General features: G+C 40.8%; 1 protein-coding gene across 3 annotated transcripts in view; it reads right to left on the reverse strand.

The window, feature by feature from the left end:
• CAB39 (calcium binding protein 39) overlaps nt 1–27,383 on the reverse strand; it is a 64,025-nt gene that overhangs the window by 19,192 nt on the left and 17,450 nt on the right. For all 3 annotated transcript variants that reach the window (XM_081142790.1, XM_081142788.1, XM_081142789.1), the window contains 3 exons: nt 17,124–17,279; nt 3,132–3,296; nt 919–1,037 (listed from right to left, as the gene is read on the reverse strand). In XM_081142790.1, coding sequence (XP_080998916.1) covers nt 919–1,037; nt 3,132–3,296; nt 17,124–17,237 — 398 coding nt within the window. In that variant the 5' untranslated portion in view covers nt 17,238–17,279. The remainder of the gene's footprint in view (nt 1–918; nt 1,038–3,131; nt 3,297–17,123; nt 17,280–27,383) is intronic.

Genomic DNA, 27,383 nt, shown 5'->3' on the forward strand with positions numbered 1-27,383 from the left:
AAAGGAAACAGAATGCTGGCATCCAGCGCACGCACTGACTCATGCTTTGTCTAAGCAAGTCTGAACTTGAGGGAAGTGTTAACCACAGAGATAGGAATCAAGTGAGGCAAGTGGTAAAGCTGGGGTAGGAGAGCAAGCTGATTCACGCCAACAGCCATGCCAGTAAAACGCCTGCCTGCCAATTTAACAGAACACCACCAGGGCTGGGACAGACGCACACCATGCCCAGAGCCGGCAAACAACTCTGGTGTGAACTGACAGGAGGTTACCTTGGCTATCAGGGAGGCTCAGTGACGAGGGAAAGGAGGATTTGTTTTGTTTTGAAGTTTAAGTTTTTAGGCTTTGGGGGACTTTTTTTGAAACTGACAAACTACCCCAACACAAATGCCTGCTTAGTCCAGGATTAATTTTAGGGAGATGCACTCTGCTTTACTTGTGGTGAGTGGACACAGGTAAAAAACAAAGGGTACTACTTCATAAACATGTTCTTTGTTGACTAAGCTATATAGTATCCACGCTCCACTTACTAGACAGTTTTTACTGCCTTAGAGGGTGCACGTCTATCCAAAGATGTCTTTAAATACATGATTTAACTGACATTTCATACACTTACACTTTTTAAATCTTAGGTAATAGAAATAAAACCAGAGAGGACTTATTTCTTCAGTCATGTATGATTTGAAAATTGAAGACTCATGATTCACCTACCTTTAAACTTCCATGGGCATTTTTTCAAATTAAACTGAGCTCACAGGCTGAATTTTTAAGGAGGAAAATGTGTTCAAAATCTACAAAAAAAAGAGCTGAGCGAACTGCAGAGAAAATGCTTTCCCACATTCACCATCCTGTTTTTGCCCAAGACCATCTTTCCTTTTTACTTTTCTACCGAGAATATAAATGTTAGTACATTGTACATACCCTTTCAATAACATGAACAAAATATTCTGTTGGGTGCAGATGTATTCAACAGTAGGAGTTCTTGTACCAATTTGTCTTCTGAGAATATTGTTGAAAATCTGAGCCACATCTTTTTTGCCCTATTAGGAATACAATCATTAAAATATTTACCTGACTAAACATCAAAAAGCCCATCGACCCTCCCAGATAAACTCAAATCAAGGCATTGCATATTTATAATTATGATCAAATATATGACTTTAAAACATTCAGACATTAAATTTTCTTACTTTATTTCTTCATAATTTCAAATTCTAAGTTTTAATAGTATACTATTTTTAACCTGAGCAATGTGTCAACAAAATGAAATCTCACTACATACAATTTCAACCATTCCTAACTCTCAGAATCATGCTCAGTTATGAAAAACAAAACCTTGCTCTATATTTACAATGTTCAGGGATCTGGTTCCCACCCAAATGGAACAGGCAGCCTAAATAGGATGCTCATGTTATAAGCACTACACATACTTTCCTTTGATTGTGATGAATGGAGAAAGTGTATGCTGCTAATATAATAGAAATAAAAGAATTCCGTAAGAAGCTGAACTTTAATGGTAAGTAGACACAAGCCCCTATTAAACTAGGCCTACTTAGGAAAAACTTTATATAGATAAATAATGAAGGTGCTAACATGATGCAGTAGTTCAGCCACTGTACTTGACTCAACAAAACAGATGGACATGACCACTCTACAGTGAACCTGAAAAACTGCATAAGGAAGTAACAAATGCAACACTGGGTGCCAGAGCTGTTTCAGAAGGGCCATTTGTTAACAGGCTGACAAGCCTGCAGGAGACCAAGTGAATGACAGCTTCCAGCGCCAGAGGTCACCCTGGGCCCATGCTAGGTCAGGAGTTGTAACAGCAACAGCTAAGAACCAGTCCCAGGGGCACACGCTTATTTTAAATTAATGTCTCTAAAGTCCCAAATGAATATTAAATTCGGTGTCAAGGCTGGGGGCTGGGTGGGTGGACAGAGAAGGAACTGGATGTTCTAGTGCATTCCCAACATTGCATAGGAAATAAAAACTGTTGTTGAAATTTGATACACTATTAAAAATAAATGAAATCAGCTACATAAATGGAAATATCGTAGTTCTACAGGATAGAAATAAAAAACTTCATTCTCTTTTTGCATTAATATTCTATTGGAGTAACCTATGAACCCCACCCTCATATCCCTTTCCAAAACTGAATCTGGCAATATGTCTGCAATTTTCTCCCCTGGTTTTTCAATCACATGCACAGACATCCAATCACTCAGGATGACAGGCACAGGCTTAACAAAAAGCCCACCCATAATAAAGAATCAGAGTCATGACCATGCCGGAGCCCCTCATTACCATATATACATGCTTCTCAGAGTGGTATCAAGGACCGTTATTCTCACTGCTCCCTGACTAAATAGCTAACATGGCACAACCAGCTGTATAAGCTTGGGCAACAATCTCAAATGGCTACCAAAGCCAGGCAGGAGATGTGGATGGGTAAAGCCGGCCCTAAGAGAGAAAAGCAGGCTGCACTGTCTGCCACAGAGCCAAGTGTGGGTCTCCTGCATCATGGGGTAGGTGCTCTTCTGGCCCAGACGAGAGGCCATGAAGGACTATAGGCCTAATGCTACCAGAGTCAAAATTTTCAAGAGGCCAGAAATTCAAAATTGTGTATAACATCTGCTATTTAAGTGACATCCTAATTTAAACATTTAAAAGCAGTGCCAAGCAAAACACAGACAATCTCTGCTGTAACAAATTCTCTACAGGTAAAAACAAAAAACCCCCCAAAAACATAACTGGATCTTCTCAGAGATTTCATCTACTTCTAAAACTCTAACATTCTATGTTCGTCTTTAGATTATTGATTCCTTGAGAACCAAGGGCCAGTGAATTATGTAAAACAGAAGCTGCTTATTAAATACAACCTAAATGAAAGGGCATAATGAATAGTTAAGAAACGTCCTTTAAGTGGTGAAATAAGGGGAGAAAACCTGGCCAAGCCTGGGACACCGCTGAGTTCCTGTCCTAGCCCTGCTAATAGGAGGCAGCTGGGCATGCTTAGGTCAACAGCCCCTGAGCCAAGAGCCTGGCAGGAATCTCCAGATGTTTCAAAGGAGGGAGCACATAGAAAAGGACTGTGAACAGGGTGCTGTGTGAAAACGGAAAGAGCGATTTCTTACCTCGAAGTCGATGAGCTGCAGGTCAGCCACCAGGGTGCTCAGGAGCCCGCTGTTATACAGCTCTTGAGCGAGCTGAGCCACTGCTTCCGTCTGCGGCTCTTTTTCATTTGTGCCATAGAGAATTTCTTTCATGGCAACCAGATTTTTGGAAACTTCTTCTGTGGCCTGATTTTGGGGGACAGGGGAAAAACAATTCATTTTAACAAACATATATAGCACACCTACATTTGTTAAATACCTTTGCTAGGTACTATAAACCCATGGACCTATGGACAAGAAATAAAAGACGAGCTCAAGCTGCCCTCAGGAGCTTAACGCTGTGCATGTGTGTACACGTGGATCACCACATGTGCTCTGCAGGGAAGACCAGCAGGCTCACAACACGTACACTTGAACACTGAAAACAATACTATGATACACAGGACAGGGAGAGAAGGTTCAATTCTGCATCAAATGGGAGGAAAACAATGTGGAAGAGGCACCTGCTCTGATCCAGAGACTGGAGACACCGACAAGCAAGAACTGTGGAAAGGAGATGGAGGGGCAAGAACTGGAATGACCAGGGATGAGGGGGAGGGAGCACAGGGCCTGTCAGGGAACAGGTGTGGAGAGAACAGGGAGTGGGAGCAGAAAATGTGCTGAAAGAGGTTTTGAATGCAACGGAAAATGTTAGAGATAAACAAAATGTCACTAAAGAGCTTCCATTTCTCACCAAGATGGAGGAACAGAGGCCAGATTTTACTTTTCTCATGGAAAAGACTAAAAAATTAGGAGAAAATGATGAAACAATGAATTCTAAACACTGAACTTCAGGCGGTACAGGACAGTGATCCCTGAGGGAAGGAAACGAATGAAGTGAACCTCACGATTGCCAGAGCTTACTGCCTGGGGGGCATTTCCAGGCCACATCACAGGAAAGAGGAAGCCGGGCGGAACGGGGCCTCCAGGAGCCGAGCTGAGCCGAGCTGAGCGAGCTGTGCCTCTACCGAGGCCAGGGAGCCTGGCCCTTGCAGCAGGGCAGAGCACCAGAGAGGAGAGAGCTCCGCGGAGAGCCAGAGCTCTGCAAAGACTCGCCTGCTTCGTCAGCTGAGTACTGATGGGCACACACATGTGAGGACAGTGCTCAGGGCCAGGGAACAGCACCACAGAGCTCACACAGGTTGGAAGCAGTTCTTGTTCCCATTAACCTGAGGGAAACCTCCTGTTCACAGGACAGAAAGCAGAGCATTCAAAGGGTTTTATCCCATTCACAAAATTTGTCCTAGACTAACTCTTCTCTGGTCCCACACAAAGCTTAACAGCAAGCCCGAAAAGGAGCAAAAGTGGAAAACAGCACCAATAATGAGAAAAGCAGTCAACAGAAACAGTCCTGCTAGTGACACAGGTGGCAGAATTAATAAACAAGGACTTTAAAAGTTACTATAACTATAGTCAGTATGTTCAGGAAAAAATAAACAGGCTAAGTAAAGGCATGGAAAGCATTTTTTTAAAAAGACCCAAATCAAACATTTAGAAATAAAACTACAATGTCTGAAATAAAAATTACACTGGATAGAATCGACAGCAGATTAGACACTGCAGGAGAAATGGTTAGTAAACGTAAAGACAGAGATAAAAACTGTCCAAAATGAAACACAGAGGGGGAAAGCCGGCACAGCAGTGAGTTACAGGATGACTGCAAGCAGTCTGACACATGTGTCAGTGCAGTCCCCAAAGGAGGAAGAACAGACAAAATAAATGAGGACATAATAGCTGAAAAATTACCAAATTAAAAAAATACATATGTCTTTATTGATTTCAGAGAGAGGGAGAGGAAGAGAGAGAGTTGAAACATCAATGATGAGAGAGTCATTGATCGGCTGCCTCCTGCACGCCCCTGACTGGGGATCGAGCCCGCAACCCGGGCATGTGCCCTGACCGAGAATCGAACCCCAATCGCCTGCGTCCTAGGTTGATGCTCAACCGCTGAGCCACGCTGGCAGGGCTGAAATATTACCAAATTTGATGAAAACTGTATTCCCATGGAAACAATAAATTAAAAAAATCCTAAGCACAAGAAACAGAAAGCAAACTACACCAAACCATGGAATAATCAAATTGCTTTAATTAAGTGAAGAGAAAATTTAAAAGCAGCCAGAGAGAAAAAGAACATTAGAAAAAAATTAAAGAATGACAACAAATTTCTTGATAGAAATGAAGCAAGTCAAACGATAGTGGAGGAACATCATTAAAGTTCTGGGAAAAGACAAAGCAAAACTATTCTCTTACAATTCTATACCTAGTGAAAATATCATTCTAAACCAAAGCTGAATAAAGAGTTGTTGAGACACAAAAAAGCTGGAAGGTTTTGTCACCTGCACTATAAGAAATGTCTAAGGACATCCTAGAGGCAGAAGGGAAATGATTCAAGATGAAAATCTGCACATACAAAAAGGAACGAAGAGCACTGGAGATAGTAATGTGGGTAAATATAAAGCTTTTCCCCTATTGTTTTAAAAAATGTCTTTAAAAGGTAATTGGCTGTTTAAAGCATAAATATGTGTTCTGAGGTTATGACACATGTAGAACAAAAATATGTGACAACAACAACTCAAAGGTGGGTAATGGAGTATAGTGTTATAAAGTTTTCATATATGAAGCAGAATAATATTTCTTGAAGACTGCAATAAGTTGAAGTTATGTACTGTAAGTGGTTCCTTTAGGAACCACTAAAAAAACAAAACAAAGAATTACAGGTAATAACAAAGGAGACTAGAGTACTAAAGACGGGTGAAAAACAAAGGCCATAAAAAAGCTACATAAACTGAAGTACTTGTGAACAGAAACCTACTTCAAGGAGATTAGTTAGCATAGATTCGCAGGACATAAGCATTTAATGGTACCTAAAGAATCATCTAGTTCCAAGGTACTCCCTTCTACAGTCTTACCAAATGACTGCATTGCTTCACCTTAAATATTCCTAGTGACTGCAGTATTAGCAGATTCCAGAAACAGATAGTTGTTGAAAATTTTATGAGATGAACACTGCCTCACTAGTGTCTGCTGGTCCTGGGGCTGCACTGCAGAGCAGGTAGTACCCTAACTTCTCCACGGAAAGGCTCTGTGAAGGCAGCTTGCCCGCCTTCCCTCGTCTTCTCCAGGAAACCTCTCAGCTTCTTCAACTATCCTAAGAAAGATAGGGCTAATGCTCCTATCCAAAATGGAAAAATGCAGAAGACATCCGACCACCCCTTTCCTACAAATGTCACAAATGTTAATGTAGCCCAAGGCCGCCTTTAGGAATTTTTGCAGTTCTATCATATAGTTCATTCAAAGCCAGATCTCTGAATGACAGTGCAATGAAGGCTTTAACTCTTCTCACTACTTAATTTCATTTCATTAACAGCCCATCATTCAACATTGTAGAGGTATTTCTGGATCTGAAGGACATCCAATGTACTAGCTATCACTCTCCTGTTTGTATCATCTGAAAATCTGATAGGTATGCTTCCTATGGCCTCCTCATTAACCAAAATGCTGAAGGGGAAATAACCATGAAGGGAGCCTATCATTATATCAATGAATCATGTTCTTTTCAGTAACAATTTACTTACAATAATCTTTGGGCATGGCTGCTCAACCACTTACATATACACCTATTTCCAAATCATGTTCAAGTAGCTTTTTGTTAAATACATTGATAAAATAAGAATAACTATTCCTTCCACTTCCTGAGTTTAAGAAAATGAAATAAATCTGGTAAGACCTTTTATGCTGATGTCTACTGACCATTACTTTCTGTCTAAGCTTATAAACCCTCCTCCTAATACAAGAATCCCGTTATGAAACCGTAATCAGCATCAGCATTAAGCAGATTCTTTACCTTTTACAGTCTGCTGTCACTACCCAATTCTGCTAATGACTCAGATTCCCGACAGCTTGCCATGCCATCCCATATACAAATTTTAAATACCCCGGATTGTACTTTTTCTGGTCCAAAATAGATCAAATTAGTTATCAACAGTAAATGTTCTCTTAAAATCTCATTACACGTGTTGCTTTTTTTTCTTTTTTTAAAAAAATATATCTTTATTGATTTCATAGAGAGGAAAGGAGAGGGAGAGAGAGAGAGAAACATCAATGATGAGAGTCACTGATTGGCTCCGTCCTGCACGCCTCCGACTGGGGATCGAGCCCGCAACCCGGGCATGTGCCCTGACCGGGAATCGAACCCCGATCGCCTGGATCCTGGGTCGACGCTCAACCGCTGAGCGATACCCCACTGGGCACATGTTGCTTTTTCAACTTCATTTTACTAATTTTCATTCTTAAGATGATGCTCTTTGACAGGGAAGAATCTGACAGTTAGTAGGTTTTCTGAGTCTATTATCTGTCGATTTTATACCAGTGACCCTACGTAGTAGGCCTCAGCCCTCTCTGCTTCTCTGGTTAGGCCAAAGTTTTGAGGCTCATAGCAGTCCTTCGTACGCCTCACTTTATACTCTTCTCTGAAATCACCATATGGTTTTAAATCTGCATTCACACCATATTCTATGCTCTCTTCTGATAGCAAAAGATGAATAAGAAGTGGGGGCAGTGACGGCTAAAGGGCAAGGGGTTTCTTTTAGAGGTGATGAACTGTTCTAAAATTGAGTATGGTTATGGCTGCACATTATCTGTGAATAAACTAAACCCACTGAATTATATACTTTAAATGGCTGAATTATATATGTGAGTTATGTCTCAACAAAGCTGTTAAAAAAACAGGGAGGGGAGAAGGAAGGAAACAGAGTTACTTATGGTAATTCTGAAATGAAAGCCCACCTGGAGCCACATGTAAAGCAGCCCTCTTCTCTTTCCGAAGATGACACTGTCACATACACACTGTCACGTACACTGCCGATGGGGAGGAAACACAAATGGGCTTCCTTCATCTGCTATTATATTCGTCCACCCACGTCAATCCTCCCTGCTTCTGGACCCTACCCATCTCCTGCCCTCTCAGGCACTCTCACCCAGTCTGTTACCTCATCTTCCAACACAGTCAATTCCCCTCTCATTTGATATTCCCCCCATCAGTTTTACATATGATCAAGATTCCCATTTACAAAATCAAACACTTCCCTGACTCCATATCCATACCCCTCCTAGCTATAGCCCCCATAGTTAAACCGTATCCATACCCCCCCATAGTTAAACCACATCCACACCCCCTTCTAGCTATAGCCCCCATAGTTAAACTGCATCCATACCCCCCCATAGTTAAACCATATCCACACCCCCTCCTAGCTATAGCCCCCATAGTTAAACCATATCCATACCCCCTCCTAGCTATGCCCCGCAATTAAACCGTATCCATACCCCCTCCTAGCTATGCCCCGCAGTTAAACCGTATCCATCCCCCCTCCTAGCTATAGCCCCCATAGTTAAACTGTATCCATACCCCCTCCGAGCTATGCCCCGCAGTTAAACCGTATCCATACCCCCTCCTAACTATGTCCCGCAGTTAAATCTCTCGAAACATCTGCCTGGGTTGGCTCTAGCCCACATCTTTCCCATTCACTCTTCCGCCAAATCCCATGTGGTCTCTACACCTAGAGCTTTATAGCTTTTAGCCAGGCACCAATGACCCGCCTGCCAGTAAATACAATGTCAAGTCTTCATTCCATGTGAGCTCCTGACAGCGTTTGCAGTTGTTAAGATTACACCCTTCTTTTAAAACCACTCCTCCCTGTCCTCTGTGACTCATCATCACCCTAATTTTTTCCTTCCTGTCTTCTTTTTGGCTCCTCCTCCTTGACTAGGCCATTTAAATATTGGAAATTTCTCAAGGCAGGGTACAAGGCCCTCTTCTCATTCTATCATCTCTCCCTAACTGATCTCGCCCACACCCACAGCTTTAATTAACCTCGATGCAGACACCTCACAGATTCCTATCTCCAATCCAGTTCTCTTACTAGTACATTCAGCAGCCTATTCAAAATGTCTCCACTTGGATGTATCAAGGTACCTCAAACCTAACACACCTAAAACAACGCATGATCTTGCTCCAATGCCTGGTAGTCGTCCTCTGTTCCCTACTTCAAGGAATGGTATCACTACTGGTGCTTGTATACATGACAGAAACAGGAATTCTCCTCAACTCTTCCTCACCCTGCCCCAATATCTAATTCAGCACCAAGTCTCCCTAATCCGTCCATTTATCTCCCCACCTCTACCATCACTACCCAAGTTAGAGTTCTCGTAACTACTACCAACCTGGTCTACTAAGTATCCTAGTGACTGTGCCCTACAAATCATTCTTCATATCACACCTACAACAATCTTCTGATAACACAAAAGTGACTGCCATTCCCTCTGCTTATGCTTTGATTGCCGACTGCCCTTAGGAGGAAGAAAACTCCTTCCTGACGTGCCCATAAAGGGACTCACGGTCTGACCTTCCTCTCTAACCTCACACCTGCGCTACAGTTTCTCCGCACCATCTACTTGCCAATTCTCTGTCACACTGCTCTCCTTTCAGAGTCCTTGTGCATACTGTTTCCTATGCTTGGAATGCTTTTTGTGCCCAAACCCTGCCCCACCTCCTAGTCTTCCTTCACGCTCAGTTCAATTATTACTTCCTTAGAGTCTTTCTAGGTAAGTTCTAGCATACATTCGCCTACCATTGTGCACGTCTTCACAGTGTTTCTCCAGTTGTACGTAATACTGGTTTACCTGTGCTTTCCATTTACTGTCTGTTTCCTTCTGTATTTTATTAGGAGCCCAATGCTTGCAGGTACTCCATACATGCCTAAGAAGGGTTGGACATCAGCACACTTGATCACTGGGATATAAAGTCCAAATGAAAACTGGATGTAAAGATATGTGCGACACCATAACGTCAACGAATTCTCCAAAATGTGGTGCTGATACAGGGACCTAAAGGAAGGACACCCTGAAACCTCTCACCAAGAAAGTTAAGGGCCTCTACCTGACAGAGTTAAGTGGTGAGCAAAGAGCCTCCCTGTATTCTTAGGAAGACAGGGAGACCAGTCTGGTAGTAGAGTCTGCCCATGGGGAGGGTAAGAAGAATACTTTCATCTTATGCTTGCTCTAGTTCAAATTTGTTTGAATGTTTTACGATTCACATTTTACTTGTTTAAAGAGCAAAAAAATAGACAATGAGATAAATAGATCAAAGTGTTGAATACGTTGTACTAATCTATTCATTTCTGCTTCATCCCCACAAGACATCCCCCCCCAAATTTTTAAGATTTCTAACAAACAACTAAGTATGTGTCTATATATGTAAGTAGGTCAACCTTAAAAAAAGAGTGCCACAAGCAATGCAAAAGAAAAAGCTAAAGATTGGGATGGGTCTTAACAGTAAAAAGCTGGACTCAAATTATTCAGAAATAGGGAATAGCACTGGGGACAAGGGACTTCCAAACCTGCGCATTTCCATGGTTAGTTACCATCTACATAAAATAATTAGCAGCATGATATAAAAGAAAAACTAAAATTCATCAACTTTATTACTAGCAGTCCTGATAAGTGAGAGAGATTAAGTTCATATTTCAATTGATGAATTTTAAGTTTATGCATATTTCCATAATTTCTGTTCCCCATTACATGAACAACTGCAAGTTGATTAAACAAAAGCTTTAAAAAACTGTCCAAATGTTACTAAAAGATGATCAGAAAAGCTTAAGAAGTCAAGTATTTCACCAGAAAAGGCAATGCAGCCAGTATGTATGGAATGAAGACACCACACACAGCACAAATAAACTTGACCTTATTTAGGTCTGACCTGGTTCCCTGCACCAGCATCCACATTAGAGACCTGGTCCAGTCCCCCATCTCTGGCCTGCCTGCACCATGTCAGCATGTTCTTTGCCTCTCTGACCACATCCTCCTCCGTATCTGTCACCTTCCTGTCTGTCCCCTCACACCTACTGAGTCAGCTAGTCACAATTACAGCTCCTCCAAACACTGTACCCTTTTCAAGCTGCTGAGATCATCATGTCACCTAATCCACTGGGCTCCTAAGACCGAGCTACCTGTCCTGCTCGCAGTTCCAGGTCTGCTGCTCCCCTACCCAACATCCGATGTCCTTTCCTGAAAACTTCCCCTACTTGGGCTCCCAGGTTCTGAGCACTGTAGAAAACGTGACGCACCTGAGCACACTTGGTTCACTGACATTCATGCTGGTCCACTGCCTTTAATCCAGTCAGAAACATTCCCTCAAACTGGATTGATTTAAAACCAGTAACTCCTAGCCCAGCCGGGCGTGGCTCAGCGGTTGAGCGTTGACCTGGGATGCAGGCGATCAGGGTTCGATTCCCGGTCAGGGCACATGCCCGGTTGTGGGCTTGATCAATGACTCTCTCATCATTGATGTTTCTATCTCTCTCTCCCTCTCCTTTCCTCCCTCTGAAATCAATAAAGATATATTTAAAAACAACAACAACAAAAAACGAAACAAAACAAAAAAACACACCAGTAACTCCTAGTCACAAATATTTCAAATTTGCTCCACTTCCCTCAGGAGATGTTAGCGTCTGTGTGTGTCCTCCCCCTCCCTCCTCCAATGATCTGAACATCTACCTTGACTCCTTCCACAGTGATAGACTTTCTAACGAAAACACCCCCAGCTTCCTCTATGCGTTGTGATGTATTTCTATCACCCTCTGTCTCAGTCCTGGAGACACACCAGAATCACTGGGGAGACTTTAAAAAGAAATGCCCAGTCCTAGCCAGTTTGGCTCAGTGGTTAGTGTTGGCTCGAGGACTGAAGTGTCCCGGGTTTGATTCCGGCCAGGGGCATGTGCCTCAGTTGCAGGCTCAATCCCCGGTCATAGTCAGGGTGCATGTGGGAGGCAACCAATCAATGTATCTCTCTTGCACAGATTCCTCCCCCTTCTCTCTCTCTCTCCCTTCCACTCTCTCTGAAAAGGCAATGGAAAAAATACCCTTGGGTGAGGATTAAAAAAAAAAAAAAGATGCCCACCCACGGACACAGATAACAGTGTGAGGACTAGGGGTGGGGGGTATGCGGGGTGGAGGGGATCGATGGGGGAAAAAAGGGAACATCAGTAATGCTTTCAATATAAAGAGATGCCCACTCCTCCGAGAGGCTTACTAACGACAAAAGGAAAAATAGTACTTTTACATGGAGATGCCACAACAACCACGAGATCAAAGTGAACAGTATTGAGGCTATTGACTTCATGTGCCACCTGACAGACACACAACAAAGGGCACAGCATCACTTCCATGGTTTTCTTGCCAAAAAGGCACCACCTGCATTGAATCATGAAGAAACATCAGCCAAACCCAAATTAAGGGACATCTGCAAAATAACTGGCCAGTCCTTTTCAAAAGTGCTACGGGTATGGGAGGCAGAGACTGAGACACTGCTCCAGATTAAAGCAGACTAAAACGTCACACTTAATGCAACGTGTTGTCCTAAACTCGACGCCGGTCCAGAAAAAGGACAATTAGTAGGAAAACTGCCGGAATCTGAAAAAAGGTCTGCGGATTACTTAATACTAATATGTCAATGTTTTCCCTGATTTTGATCATTCTACTGTGGTTATGTACAATGTTAACATTTGGGAAAGCTGGGTGAAGGGTACTCCTTTTGCAACTATTTTATAAATCTAAAAAAAGCTCATTAATGAGAATTGGTAAGGATATCCCACCATGTTAAGAAAGAATTAAGATGAGCTTTATATTTTCTTTATACTCAGTTGTCTTTTCTGAACTTTTTAAAGATATAGAAATCAATTAAAACTATTAGGCTTAATGAAGGAAGCAGAGATCTCATGCACATGCATGCACCCCCCCGCCCCCATCCCATTACCTAGAGTGCTTATGAAAAGAGAAAGAGGGAGAAGCTGCAAATTTCAGCCCCCCTCCCCAAGTGATTTCAAATAAAAAGGGCTCCGGCAAACAGATACTGAAGTAAGGGAGAAAGAATCTGATGACTCTTAGGTTTTGAGCCAGAGATATAAAGACAACATTTCTGAAACCAGTCAGGAAGAGACAGACCAATTCTAGGGCAGAGAAAATAAATTTTGAGTTGAAATGTTAAGTCAGAAGTAATGCCAGAGTATGGGATTGCATCTTAAGTGTTGAAGGAGATGCCAGAGGTCATCTAAATCAGTAGTTTTTAGTGCTTTTGGGGCCACTGATAGCCTATTCCCTACTCCTGCCTGCCACCACTTTTCAAAGCAAAAATTTTATGTAGAATCCCAATATACAAATTAGAATAAAGTAAAACTAAAAAAGTGAATGAAGGGAGAAGTACCTGGAACCACGGCCTACCTGCTTCCCTAGAGCACTCTTTGCACATATGTGGAACACTAAGTTTAAAAGAAAAACACACACTTTCCCTGCCCCCCCCCCATTTCTAACCAAAATAAGAATCCCTGCTGTCTCATCAGAAGTATCAAGCTTCTCTAGATAAGAAGGTAGCAAACTTTTTGTCATATGGTCTCTGTCACAACTACTCAACTCTGCCATTGCAGCAGGAAAGCAGCCGTAGACCACAGGTCAATAAATGGGAATGGCTGTTTTCCAGTAAAACTTTACTTACAAAACCAGGTAACAGACTGACCTGGGCCACAGTTTATTGACTCATGCTCTGGAAAATATTTGGTGGGTAGAGAAGATAGGCCAAGGGTATGTGAACCTGTAATTAACTGTAGACAACCATCAAATCATCTCAACTGTCTCTCAGAAACCTGCTCTCATACCCTACTTCTCCTCCTTACCCTTAAGCTTTCCTGGTCACCAGAGTTCTCTTACCAAGTTCATCTTCTGCCATTATATCCATCTTCCCAAACACACTTCCAATCTCATGCCATCTCTAACTCTGAAACATTACTAATGGGAATGTAAAATGGCACAGCACTCTAGAAAAGAATTTGGTGCTTTCTTATGAAACTAAATGTGCACTTATCATATGACCCAAAATAGCATTCTTGGGCATTTATCCCAGAGGAAGGAAAACTTAAGTTCACATAAAACTGGTATAAAAATGTTCACAGCAGCTTCATCTGTAATAGCCCCAAACTGGAAATAGTCTAGCTGACTTTCATTGGGCGAATGGCTAAATGCACTGTGGTGCATCCATAGAATGGAGTACTACTCAGCAATCAAAAGGAATTACTGATATACTGCTTGCATGGATCTCATGGGAATTAAGCTGAGTGAAAAAAGCCAATCTCAAAAGGGTACCTACTACATGATTCTACTTATAAATCATTCTTGAAATAATAAAATTACAGATTTGGAGAACAGATTAGTGGTTGCCAGCAAGGGTAGGTACGGGGGAGAGGAAATAGGTGTGGCTATAAAGGGATAGCAAAAAGGGGCCTTGTGGTGATGGAACAGTTTTGAATCTTGATTGTGGTGGTGGTTACTAAAGAAACTGCACAGCTATACATGTGATAAAACTGTGCAAAGCAACCCCCCCACTCACACACATACATTTACAAAATTGGTGAAATGTGAATAAGGCCTGTGGGCTGTACCAACGTCAATTTCCTGGTCTTGATATTGTATATAGTTATGTGTGATGTTACCATTGAGGGAAACAGGGAAAAGGCAGACAGGTCTCCCTGTGTACTTTTATGCAACTTCCTGTGAATTAATAATTAACTAAAAATAAAGATTTAAAACAAAGCAAAATGACAGATTTCTTCAGCTCTCTAAGTTTATCTTTAGGCTGTATGTAAGGCTCCTTTCAATCTACCACAACCTACATCTGTAGCCTCACTTCCCACCATTCATTTATATCTAGTCACCTCTATAAAGTCACCCTGAACTTGTCACTGTTTTTCTGAACATGCCAAACTTTATGCTGTTTCACATTCCGTTCCCTCTAATTCTTTGCCTGCCAAACACCTTAAAACCCAGTTCAAATGTCACTTCAAACTTAATACTATCTCTGAAGAGTACTGACTGCTTCATCCTTCTGATTCTCACAGAATTTCATTACTACCTCCAAGGTACCTCTATACTATGTTATATTATTTACATACATATTTCCTCTCCTATATTATAAACTCCTTAAAAACAGGGGAAAAATTTGATCCATGTGTCCATCTATCTGCCCAAATATATGAGGGCACTAAAATGTCTGTGGATTCAATCAAGTTGGAAATCTTTTGCAAAAAATGATCATGTAATTACTTCCATTGTCATCTTTTGCAAGATTATCTTGCTTTATGCTGTACACATGAAACTCAGCATAATAAAATTCCCATAACTGAGATGGAAATCACTATTTATAAAGTCATACTTTTTGGAAACAATTTTTAAATAATCTATTAAGCAACATTTCCCATGTTTCTGTTCACCATTAGTTTACATAATCAAATTTATTATAATTTACATATAAGCAGCTATTACTAAGAAATGCCTCAAAGAACCCACATCTTCTTGGGGAGGGGTTACATCATTTATTATTTTGCCTTATATTTTACTTTTTTTGTTTCTTCATACCTACTCTTTAGCAAAAGAATCATTTTAAACAAGAGCCCTCTGCATATATATATATACTAATCTATATGTACTGCCTTAAATATCAATTCATCCTCAAAAAACTATTAGATGACCTCGGAAGTTCTTAAGTCAAAGTAAATTAAGATAAAAAATGTGACATGGAATCTAAAAGTAACCTGAGAAATACTGTTGGTGCCAAATATTTGAAATAATGAGAGAACAATTCTGTTATCACATTAATTCCTGAATTAACTTAAAAAAAAAAAGCCCTACACATACATGCACGCATGCACGTCTCTCTGTAAAGAAAATGCCTGACTATTCTCAGCTGAAAGATCACAGACTAAAAGAAAACTATTAATAACCTCCTGGTGTCAAAGATTACTCTAAGCAAGTTTAGTAACCAGGAGTCACTGGTAAGCGGCCTGCTATGGAAAGACTCCTCCCTCCCCTCTGAGCGTGCCAGTGAACAGGCGCTCTCCCGAAGCGAGTGAGCGCCCGTGGGGTCCCCTTGGGGTCCCTCAAGACCCTTTCAAGGGGTCCGTGGGGGTCAAAACTGTTTTTATATCAAACTAACACATAATTTGCCCTTTTCTACTATATTGTCATTTGCACCGATGGTGTGATCCTTTAGCCAGAGCCAAGGCAGTGACACCAAACTGCTGTCACTGTAGTTTTTATCACCATGCACTCAGTTAAAAAGAGAGAGTGAGACAGAGAGAGAAGGAGAGAGAGAGATGTATGGGGGTTCTGAAGGCTGAATGGGGCTGAGGTAGAAATGGATGGGGGGAGATAAGACAAGGGCATGAAACAGTATAGCTGATTATTTGCTTTAGTTACTTCCAATGAACAGAGGCAAGTTGAGATGATAGAACACACAGAATAAGGGAGGGGCCGAAATTCACCTAGAGAAGAGAAAGAAGGTCACAAAGGGTCTTGTGTGCCACCCAAGAAGTCTGCACTGAAGGCTTAAGGCAAGGGAGATATCTGAGAAATAAGGAAGGTCACAAGGATCATCATTTAGTAGGAATGGAAGTCAGAATCAATTCATAAACGCCTCAGAAGTAGGGGTTCATGCTATTTAGTGAAAGATGATGTTTTGGAGGAGAGCAGGGAGACAAAACTGGGATGGAAGTCAGGCTTTGTGCTGTGGTGACTGGGAAGAGGAAGGTATTCCTCCAGAGAACAGAAAGAAAACCAGGAGCGGCACCTCCCCAGGAAGACTACTGGTGGAATGCCTACTGACTTTAGGAATCAGATAAATCATTTCAACAATGAAAAAATAAAATTTAAATAGACTTGGAAACCCCAAATGAAAAACAGAGAAAAAAGTTAGAAATACGTTTGGTAGACAGCAGTACAGGAGAAAACATGGTGTTCAAGCAGCAGCAAATGTCGTATTTTGAAACCAAAAAAACCCCAAATTGGGATTTATTAATTTAAAAAAATCATCTCATAGTGTCTTTTATTTGCTCCTAATCAAAAGATTGAAAATATAAAATAATGCCCAATACATACCTTTTCTGCTTTTTTGTCAGAAATGTCTTGCTTCTCCAGAACGGCCATGCTCTCCTTCAGGTTCTTCACGATGTCTGCGGGAGACTTGTGAGACTTCCCAAATGGGAACGGCATGGCGGCGGAGACAGGCGCCTCGCTGCGCTCTGCCTGCTGTACCTGGGGACACAGCACAAGGTACAAGTAAGAAGAAAGTGGTGTCAATGAGAAGACATATTTTCTAAATCCTAATCTGGGAAGAAAACTGGTGTTTGAAAAAGTCATTTTATAGGACTTCCAAAATCAGTAGGAACTGGGAAACCTACTAGTATATGCGAGAAATGATAATGCAGAGATATCTCAGAGTTGTAGAACATTTTTACTTTTCAAAAACCTTTTTTAGCCCAGCTGGCGTGGCTCAGCGGTTGAGCATCGACCTATGATCCAGGAGACTACGGTTCGATTCCCGGTCAGGGCACATGCCCGGGTTGTGGGCTCGATCCCCAGCAGGGGGCGTGCAGGAGGCAGCTGATCAATGACTCATCACTGATGTTTCTATCTCTCTCTTCCTCTCCCTGAAATCAATAAAAACTATTAAAAAAAAACAAAACACCCAAAACCTTTTTTATCACCTGCTCCTCCAACCACCCATTTGAGGAGGAACACGCAGGTACTGACCATGGGAATGAAGCAGCTATCACTCACAGGGCAGCTAGTTCTGCCAGGCCAATACTGAGTACTAAGTGGTAAAACCAGCTCGGGTTTGTTTTGACCCAAAGTGTCCTTAATCAACACACTATACCTCCAATTAATAGATACCTCTATTTTACAGTTGAGAAACTGAGGCAAAAAGTTAGGTAAGGAGCTCAGCCAAACAGCACTAGCAACAGGCTCACTATCTGTATCTCTCCCGAGGCTTCTCTTCCAGTGTTCATGCTGTTCCTCTGAAGCACTGTGCTGGGCACACACTTCCAAGGCCCGCCCACCCTCCTCTCCCTCCTCCTCTTCAGGTGGTCACAGGGTCTCAGAGCTGGGGAGAACCTTGGACAGAGCCTTGGACAAATCTGGCATCAGACCCTCAAATCCTTTGTCAGTTTCAATGTGTACTCTTTCTACCTGGATACAACTATCTCCTGTGAAGGGACTCAATGGATAACACCCTGAAAATAATGAACTTCTTAATTTTTTGTGGGTAGCAGGAAACATTTCCACCATATCAACCAGAATATCACATCATGCAAAAAAAGACATCAACTATTCTAAGAACTCACCTTGAAAAAACAAAGTTAACAAGACAAACAATGTAACTAACTTGGGGAACACACGTCAGAAATTATGATTTCTTTTTTCTTTTTTTTAAATCCTTACTGGAGATTATTTTTTCCATTGCTTTTTCATAGAGTGGAAGGGAAAGAGAGCAAGAGCGAGAGAGAGAGAGCAAGAGAATCATCGACTGACTGCCTCCCTCATGCACCCCGACTGGGGCTGGGGACTGAACCTGCAACCCAGGTACGTGCCTTTGACTGAAATCGAACCTGGGATCCTTCAGTCCAAGGGCTGATGCTCTAACCACTGAAACAAACTGGCTAGGGCATTACGATCTCTTTTAGTAAAAAAACTAAAATAAGTTACATTCACAGACATCAAACCTCATATAAGATATCAAAAGATAACACTTTTGAGAAGAACCTTATGGACCACTTTGGTCAGTGGTTTGCAAACTCAGTTCCAAACTCCTATATTTAACTGCCCCTGTTTCTTATGTCTAAGTTTGCTATGTATTAAGCTTAAATATCTTATACTAATGTATGCCACTCAGTGATTCAACTTTTAAAATAATTAATTGACAAAGAAAAGTTTAAAATTAATGAATGGCTCTTAAATGGGTAGACAATACATGTGCCTAGAACATTGCTAAAGGGGTAAGAGAGTAATGCTTTAAGAAATAAGGCTCTTAATTAAACATGTTAGCTTAATATGCATAGAGCTACTGAGTATTGATTGTTACTGAATTTATGAGTGTAATAAAGGAAACATAAGCAGCTTGAGGCAAATGTTATGAGTAATATGGTAAAACCATGGATGTGTCATACAAGTGTACTCATTAAAGTTGTGGGAAAAAATGCTGAAAACAATCGACCCAAACAGCTGAATGGTGGTATTTCTGCGGAGAAGGAAAGGGGGGAAGAACTGGTAATTTTTCCTTACAAGCCCTTTTTGTAACTATCTGCCTCCTTCAATTGTACACATGCATCATTTTGATAAACATAAAAACTAAGTTTAAAGAAATCAATGGATAATATAAAACAGTCCATCTTTAATACATAAAAAGTACTGACCATAAGACAACTGAATGGGAAGCTAAATGAAAGAGGAAAGTAAGGCCACCAATGAACTAATCCTACTAATCATGAACCCTAGACAGAGCCAGTAGAACCAGCAGTGTTTTTCAAACTGTGATCATGATCTACAAGAAATTTATTTAATTACACACGTGTGCATGCGCATGCAACAAAGCTAAAATTGGTATTTTCTACTGTATTCACTTTTATTTTAAAAAAAAATGCACGATTGAACAGATTCATGAATCACTCTAATTAATTTTAGTGATTATAAAGAGCAAGAAGATTTAGGATCAAATACAAACTTAACTTTAAAAAGAGTTGAGCTTCATTGCTTTGACAAAGGAAACACCAGATGACCATCCAACAATGCTCAAATGATAGATAGCAAAGGCATCACTAATGGCCTCTCCAGCCCACACTGCTTTTTCCCAAAAGCACAGAAGTGCCTTCAAAAGGGCCTGGTCCATCATCAAGCAATATAAAAGTACCATTCAAAGTGCTCCAGGACCCTGAAGGATATGAAAACATACAGGTGCATGTCTGAGTTTCTGAACTAAGAATTCCAAGAGTAAGGAAATTCTCAAGCTAAAGGCAGCAATGGTTAAACAAGGGTTAAAATGGTTAAAAGGTACCTTTCAGCTTAACAATCTGCCTGCCTTTCTCATTTTGCCCTTTCCTCCTTTATCATCATTAGAAGTATTTGGGGGAATGCCAAGGAACAATTAACAGCAAGAACCCACTGACTGAGGGTTCAATAACTTTTCATTGCACTCATAATAAAATCCAAGTTCCTTACTAGGGCCCTCTAGGCTTTCCCCATCTTCAACTCACAGCACAGCTCTCTGGCCTTTATTACAGAAGTCTATCCATACTGAGATCCTTTCTGTTCTCTGAACATGCCAACTACTTCTAAGCCTGAGCACATTTGCAAATATGGTAAAAACCTTAATATTTAAATCTAGATGGTAGGTATATATGGGCTTTTATTGTTACTCAACTTTTCTGTATGTCCAGTTTTTCCTTAATAGTGTTTTAAAACTGACTAACCTGTGTTTTGGACATAACTGGAGTTCATTTAGAAAATGGACAAAATACACATTATAACTGAAAAAATTCATCTAGTTTTCAAATACAACTAATTTCCCTCTGTCCTGTCAAAAAAAAAAAAAAAAAGTTTCATAATGAACCAGGACTCCTTGGGCTGAGCCAAAATTATTAATGTAACTGGGAGAAAGCCAGCCACTGTTAGGATTGTAAAGAGGGCTTGGAAACCCATAACCACATTTCTCAACCTGGAGGGAAGCATGCTCCTGATGGCAATCAGTGGTGTACACTTAAATCCCAAAGAAAAAGCAGCCATGGAGGGCAAATTTAACTTGAAAAATTGGGGGGGTGAGAGGGGAGGATAGGAGTGGAGAATAATTTTACATGCCACTTTTATATTAAAATAGACATTTATAGAATTTATTAAGTCTGTATGGAAGGAATTTGCATGACTATTTCGCACTGCACACCTCTTAGCTTTCACAAGTTGCACCCCTCTAATTGTATTCCTGTCTCTCCAAATGCTCTCTCTTTCTGCATTTAATTCAATGACTCATCTTTATGTCCTTTCAAGGTTCCACCCTTGGCTGTCTTTTTACTCTATATTCTGAGTGATCTCATCTACCCATGGTTATAGCAACATGAAGTCTTCTTCCTGCCCCAACCAACTGGCCTACATTTCCAACTGCTACTCCTTACAGATGTCCTTCGGGGAACTCAAACCCCATCCCCAAGCCCTGCTTCTTTTTCTATGTTCCCCTTTAGGGCGAACATATCCATCGTTGACTCGATCACAAAATTTGGTGATCATACTAGACTCTCCACGTGTTCACTCTTCCATATATAATCAGGTCACAATTTTAGTCAATTCTATTTTCTAAATCTCTCTATCCCTACAGATACCAAGCGTGTAGACCTTCACTATTCCCCACATAAGGCAGGGGTGGTTGTCAATTGGGCCAATATCATCCCTGGGGGCTGTTTTAGAAAATTTGGTTGTCAATGACTGTCACATTCACTGACCACTAAAATCATTATCAAACCAACCAACCAACCAACCAACCAACCAACCCACCCAGCACTGCTTTTTGTGCTGTTGTTCACATGTGCATAGCCTTCTGCTAACTTCTATATCCTGGCGGGGAGACGGGTTGGGTTGGGGGTCAAAATAATAAAAGGCTATCTACTTCCTACATCTGTGTTCAAAACTGAGAGTTAAACTTCTAGCTTTTAAAAAATGGTTATGTTGTTTATTGTGCAAAATTCAAACATTAAAGGACTACACAAGATAGAAGGTGAAAATGACCTGCAAAGCCTGTGGAGTCAACTGGTATTAACAATTTGTTATGTAGTCTCCTTATCACTTATGCTCTATGTTTGTGGTCTTTCACACTAGGAGTCTACTCCTTTCTTCAAAACTGATGAAGACCAGATGATACTAGAAATGGTCACTTCCATCTTAGAAAGCACAAAAATTTCAAGTCACTGCTCTGTTACGTTAATACTCCTAAAAGTACGAGTAGCTCCACCACATGAAAGTGCTGGAGAACATTCAGAAAACCCACCGGGAAAATCAAAGTCTAACAGCATTAGAGTTAGGGAATCTGACTGCTTCTGGCTTATGTGACATACTCCTAACTCTAACTCTATTCACCTATATGTCGACAATACTGAAAAGTAGTCAAATGCTGAAAAGCAGTCACGACATTCATTCAAAAACCAACTGTAGCCCAGCCAGGTATGGCTCAGCGGTTGAGCACTGACCAAGGATCCAGAAGATCGAGGTTCGATTCCCAGTCAGGGCACATGCCCGGGTTGTGGGGCTCGATCCCCATTCGGGGTGGGGGGTACAAGAGGCAGCTGATCAATGAAGACTCTCTCATCATTGATGTTTCTATCTCTCTCTCCCCCTTTCCCTTCCTCTCTCTAAAATCAATAAAGATATTTAAAAAAAACCCTCCAAAACCAACTGTACAGTCACTATATGCCACAAACTTAAGGCACCAAGAGTGCCTGCTCTAAAGAAGACAACTTTCTTCTGTGTGTGGAGTGCGTGTGTGTAGAGACAATAATGAAAAGCTGCTGAATGAGAACACATTCCTAGACAGATGAGTTCATAGGACTCGAAACTAACGTATGTTAAATCTAACTCATAAACTTGGTGGTCAAATACAAACTGCAAACAAAACGCCCACATACAATAACAAAATTGTTGCATACAAGAACTATTAAGGTACTTAATTAAGCAGTCATAGGAAGTGTGTAATTTCAAATAAATGCTGAGTATCTACAACATGCCAGATACTGTGTTTAGGTGCACTAGACTATCCATATACTAGTCCAGGGCAATTACATAAAGCACAGTAGTTAATTACATGGGCTGTAAAGATTACCTGCACAAATTCTGACTTCACCCATGCCTAAGCTGACTTATACTTTTCTAAGCCCCCTTTCGTCATCTCTAATGGGAAAAATAGCTACCTTACAACTTAGTAATAAGAATTACATGTGTTGCCCGGCCAGTGTGGCTCAGCAATTGAGCACTGACCTAGGATCCAGGAAATTGCGGTTCGATTCCTAGTCACGGCACATGCCCGGGTTGTGGGCTGGATCCCCAGCAGGGGCCGCGCAGGAGGCAGCTGATCAAAGACTCTCTCATCATTGATGTTTCTCTCTCTCTCCCTCTCCCTTCTTCTCTCTGAAATCAATAAAAATTAAAAAAAAAAAAATTACATGTGTTTCAAGTGCATAGGTATATGTTACAATCTGAATAAGTAGTAGTAAAGGCTACTTATGTGGAGTTTTTGCCTTCTAAAATCTGATTCGTGACCGCTATTTCCAGAACCAAAACAGGGTTAAAAAAAGAAACAACAGCTATCTACACAGACTGAGCAGCAAAATAAAATGCACGATCTTAACCCTTTTTCACTTTCGCCTCTAGAGTTCTGATGTGGCTTTTGGATGGACAGGATACCTGCTTTTTTTTTACCCTCACCTGAGGATATGTTTTATAGTTTGCCATTTGCATTTCAACTATGTCACTTAATGTATGAGGTTTTCATTTTCTGACAGCTTTATTTGTAATCTTTTTTTCATGAATTCTGGATTTCTTACCAGGCTTGCACGGCATGTTGAATATGAAGACAAGGTTTCATATTTACAGATATCAGACATTTACAATTAAACAACAGTGGCCTTTTCTGAAGTAAGTTCTAATAGAATCTAATTTAACAAACCTCACTATGTTATCCAGTTTCACATGGTACGGTAACTTTCACATTAGCACTGCTTAGTTGTAGGACAATTAAGAAATCACTGTAACATGAATTCATGAGCTTTTCCCAATTAGCCACCAAATAATAAAGTTACTGGATAGGGTTAGACTATATTCTGTATATGTGGTAACCATACTTAAGTACATGTTAAGTAAGTATGATGTTAAATAAACATCTGATACATTTTTCAAAGTTATAGGTCTATGATTTAAGAATATTTAAAAAAAATGAATGTATAGACATGCCTTTTAGAAATGGATTCCAACTGGTAATGTGACAGGATTCCTATTCCAACATTTCATCCTAGTCCAGGCCAAGGCAGAGACAAACACTAAATTTAGAAGTTGACAACCCTAGCTGGTTTGGCTCAGTGGTTAGAGCAACAGCCCACTAAGGGCAGGAGCCTGAAGGGTTGCAGGCTCAATTGCTGGAGGCAACCAATCTATGTTTCTCTCTCTCTCCCCACAATACCCCCCCTTCCACTCTCTCTCAGAAATATATGGAGGAAGTATCCTTGGGTGAGAATTAACAACAACAAAAAAGTAAGCTGACAGAATATACTGTCAATCCTGGGCAGCAATTTTAGTGGGCATCCAGTAGGAGTATTTTGCAGTAGACCTGTATCCTCATGTCCTAAGCACTAGGCATCCAGGACTGGAGTAAATAGAAAGTGAGAGGTGTGAACTTAAAGCATTTTGAATAGTCTAATCAAACGTGTTAATATATAAATTACCAGCACACTAGCCTGTGAGCTGTCTGGGAGGCAAGAGTCATATATTCATACTCAATCTGTATTACACTTACCATAGTTGGCAACCAAATTCCTACAAAATTTATTCAGTTGTGGTATTGTTTTTTTTTAAAAAATATATCTTTATTGATTTCAGAGAGAGGAAAGGAGAGGAAGAAAGAGAGAGAGAAACACTCACTGATTGGCTGCAGCCCGCAACCCGGGCATGTGCCCTGACCGGGAACTGAACCCTGATCGCCTGGATCCTAGGTCGATGCTTAACCACTGAGCCACGCCCGGCCGGGCTCAGTTGTGGTTACACATTTAAAAAATGAACCTTGGGGGAGTTGACTCAAACACAGGACCACCTCCTCAGTTATCCTCCAGACACTTCAGCTTGTCACCATCCTTCTTTGAGAGTGTGGCGTTTCAAAATGGTCTGTACACTCCATTATGTGATCTGACCAGACAGGGCTACCTATCCCTGTATTTTATAAATGTAGTATTAAACTCCATAATAGTTGTGATGGTCACACTGCGTGCATGGCTGCTTTCTAGTGAACAATATGCCATCAGTGAGCTACATTTTCACCTATTGTTTACTATTGCAATTTGGGACATACCTGCAGGACTAAAGAATCATTTCTATTAAATTGCTTCTGGTTTAGCTTCAGTATACAGTATGACATTAAAATTTTTTCTTGGATCTTGACTCTGTTGTCCAGTGTATTACTGGCTTTCCCTACCAGATTCCTGTCAACTACAAATCTGATCAGCAAGTCACACAAGTCTTCCTTGACCCCGTTAAAAGCACAAATACAGAAGCTTTCCAGTTAGAGCCTGCCATGAACCTCTATTGTGTGTACAGTCATTAAATAACCACAAGGCCACCAAGCCACCTAACTGCATTACCACTAGCAGTGATGGCTTACAGATTTCTGACCTCATGGCACACATATATTCATTATATAAAAAATAAGTATCCCCAGCCCCTACACATAAAGTATCACCAAACAGCACTTATCCTTACTATGTAAAATTACACTGACATTCTCTATTCTGTGCCACTTTCCTAATGCCCTGCTCACTTCCCTCCCCTCCCTTTAAAAATGCTAGTCAGAGCCCACTAGATTGATTTTTTGTTTGATTAATCCCCATTCAAGGATATGTTTCTATTGATTTTAATTCAATTTTTTTATTTAAAAAAATATATCTTCATTGATTTCAGAGACAGGAAGGGAGAGAGATAGAAACGATGAAAGAGTCATTGATTGGCTGCCTCCTGCACACCCCCTGCTGGGGATTGAGCCGGAAACCCGGGCATGTGCCCTGACTGGGAATTGATCTGCAATCTCCTGGATCCTAGATAAATGCTCAACCGCTGAGCCACGCCCGGCTGGGCTGTTTCTATTGATTTTAGAGAGAGAGGAGGGAGAGGGGGGAGAGAAACATCGATTGGTTCCTTCCTGGACGTGCCCCAACCAGGGATTGAATCCGAAACCTGGGTATGTGCCCTGATCAGGAATGGAACCCATGACCCTTTAGTGCATGGGATAACGTCCAGCCAACTGAGTCACACTGGCCAGCGGTAGGCTGATTTCACAACCAACTGATAGGAGGAACCTGCAGTTTGTAAAACAGACTTAAAATCAATTTGAGTAGCTTTTTTATTAATGACATCTATCTTATTCACAATGCTGAACTTCTCAAATTATCACAAGGCAAAAATATTTTAGCATGTAGTTCAAGACTTGAAATTACAGTTACATATTACAAAGTGGTATTTAGAAACATCTGTAATACATAACTAATTAACTGGTTTCCATGAGTATTTTAAAGGTCTTTTATCAATATGGATCTGCCATCTTTAGTTTTATCTTCACTGATTTCACAGATATTCTAAGGAATGAAGAGTTACATTAATCACAGTTTTTGAATTAGTTTCAAAACGTGAACTTCAACTATTTCTTTACAAGTTAGCACTGTACTTTAACAACATGAAAGGTTAATCCATGCCCACATTTTAAAATGTGAAACTGTCAATCTTCAAGGACGAAATGATAAATCCATTTTCTTTGTTATATTTACTACTCACTTTGCCACAGGTTGTGTAAACATAGCCCATATGATCACGGGTACATATCATGGCCCCACCCACATTTTGGTAAATAAGAAAAGTAAATAGCCAATCCTGCTTTTTAATAAAGATAACTCCTTAAAAAGAAGGCATAGTTCAAACTTGAACTATAAACAAATGAAAAATGTGAAAGAAAGTTCAAATATGAAAAAAAGCCTTTTAGAAAATATTTTGTCAAACAGATAGATTGAAAAGAAAATACTGTGGTTCTAAAAAGTTACACCTGAGAAGGGTGAAATAATTTTTACTTTTTCCCTTTTAGTCATTCTGATGAAGAACCACACAGTATTCTGAAAAACAATTTCCTTTTCTAAATTTACTACCATAAAACTTATTTCTAGAGGATAAGAGGTAAACCTGGAAAATCACTCTCCTCCAAGGTCCCTGCTGCTATTTCTGTTCTGGCCAAATGCCCACAAAAGCACCAACATGCCACAAAACCAGCCTGAGCTAAAGCACCATAGTTGGAGATTTGAAGGTCTGTTTTCTTTTTAAACTGCTCAAAGGCCACCTTGTGGTGGTATTTAGTGTAAATAGATTTTTTTCAGCAGAAGTATTTAGAGTCACAGAATAAACAATGACATGGCCCTGTAGAGGATCACGTGGAACATTTACCCAGGGATGATTTCTCTGAGATTTCTCCTAAAGAGTCAATATATCCTTTCCACCCCTCCATGTCGACACTTAACTGGCATATGGTGTCTTGACCCCCGATTGAGAAAAATTCTAGATGAAATAATGATGCTATAAAAC

The sequence above is a fragment of the Miniopterus schreibersii genome (genome assembly GCF_964146895.1).
Source record: "Miniopterus schreibersii genome assembly, chromosome: 7".
Lineage (NCBI taxonomy): Eukaryota > Metazoa > Chordata > Mammalia > Chiroptera > Miniopteridae > Miniopterus > Miniopterus schreibersii.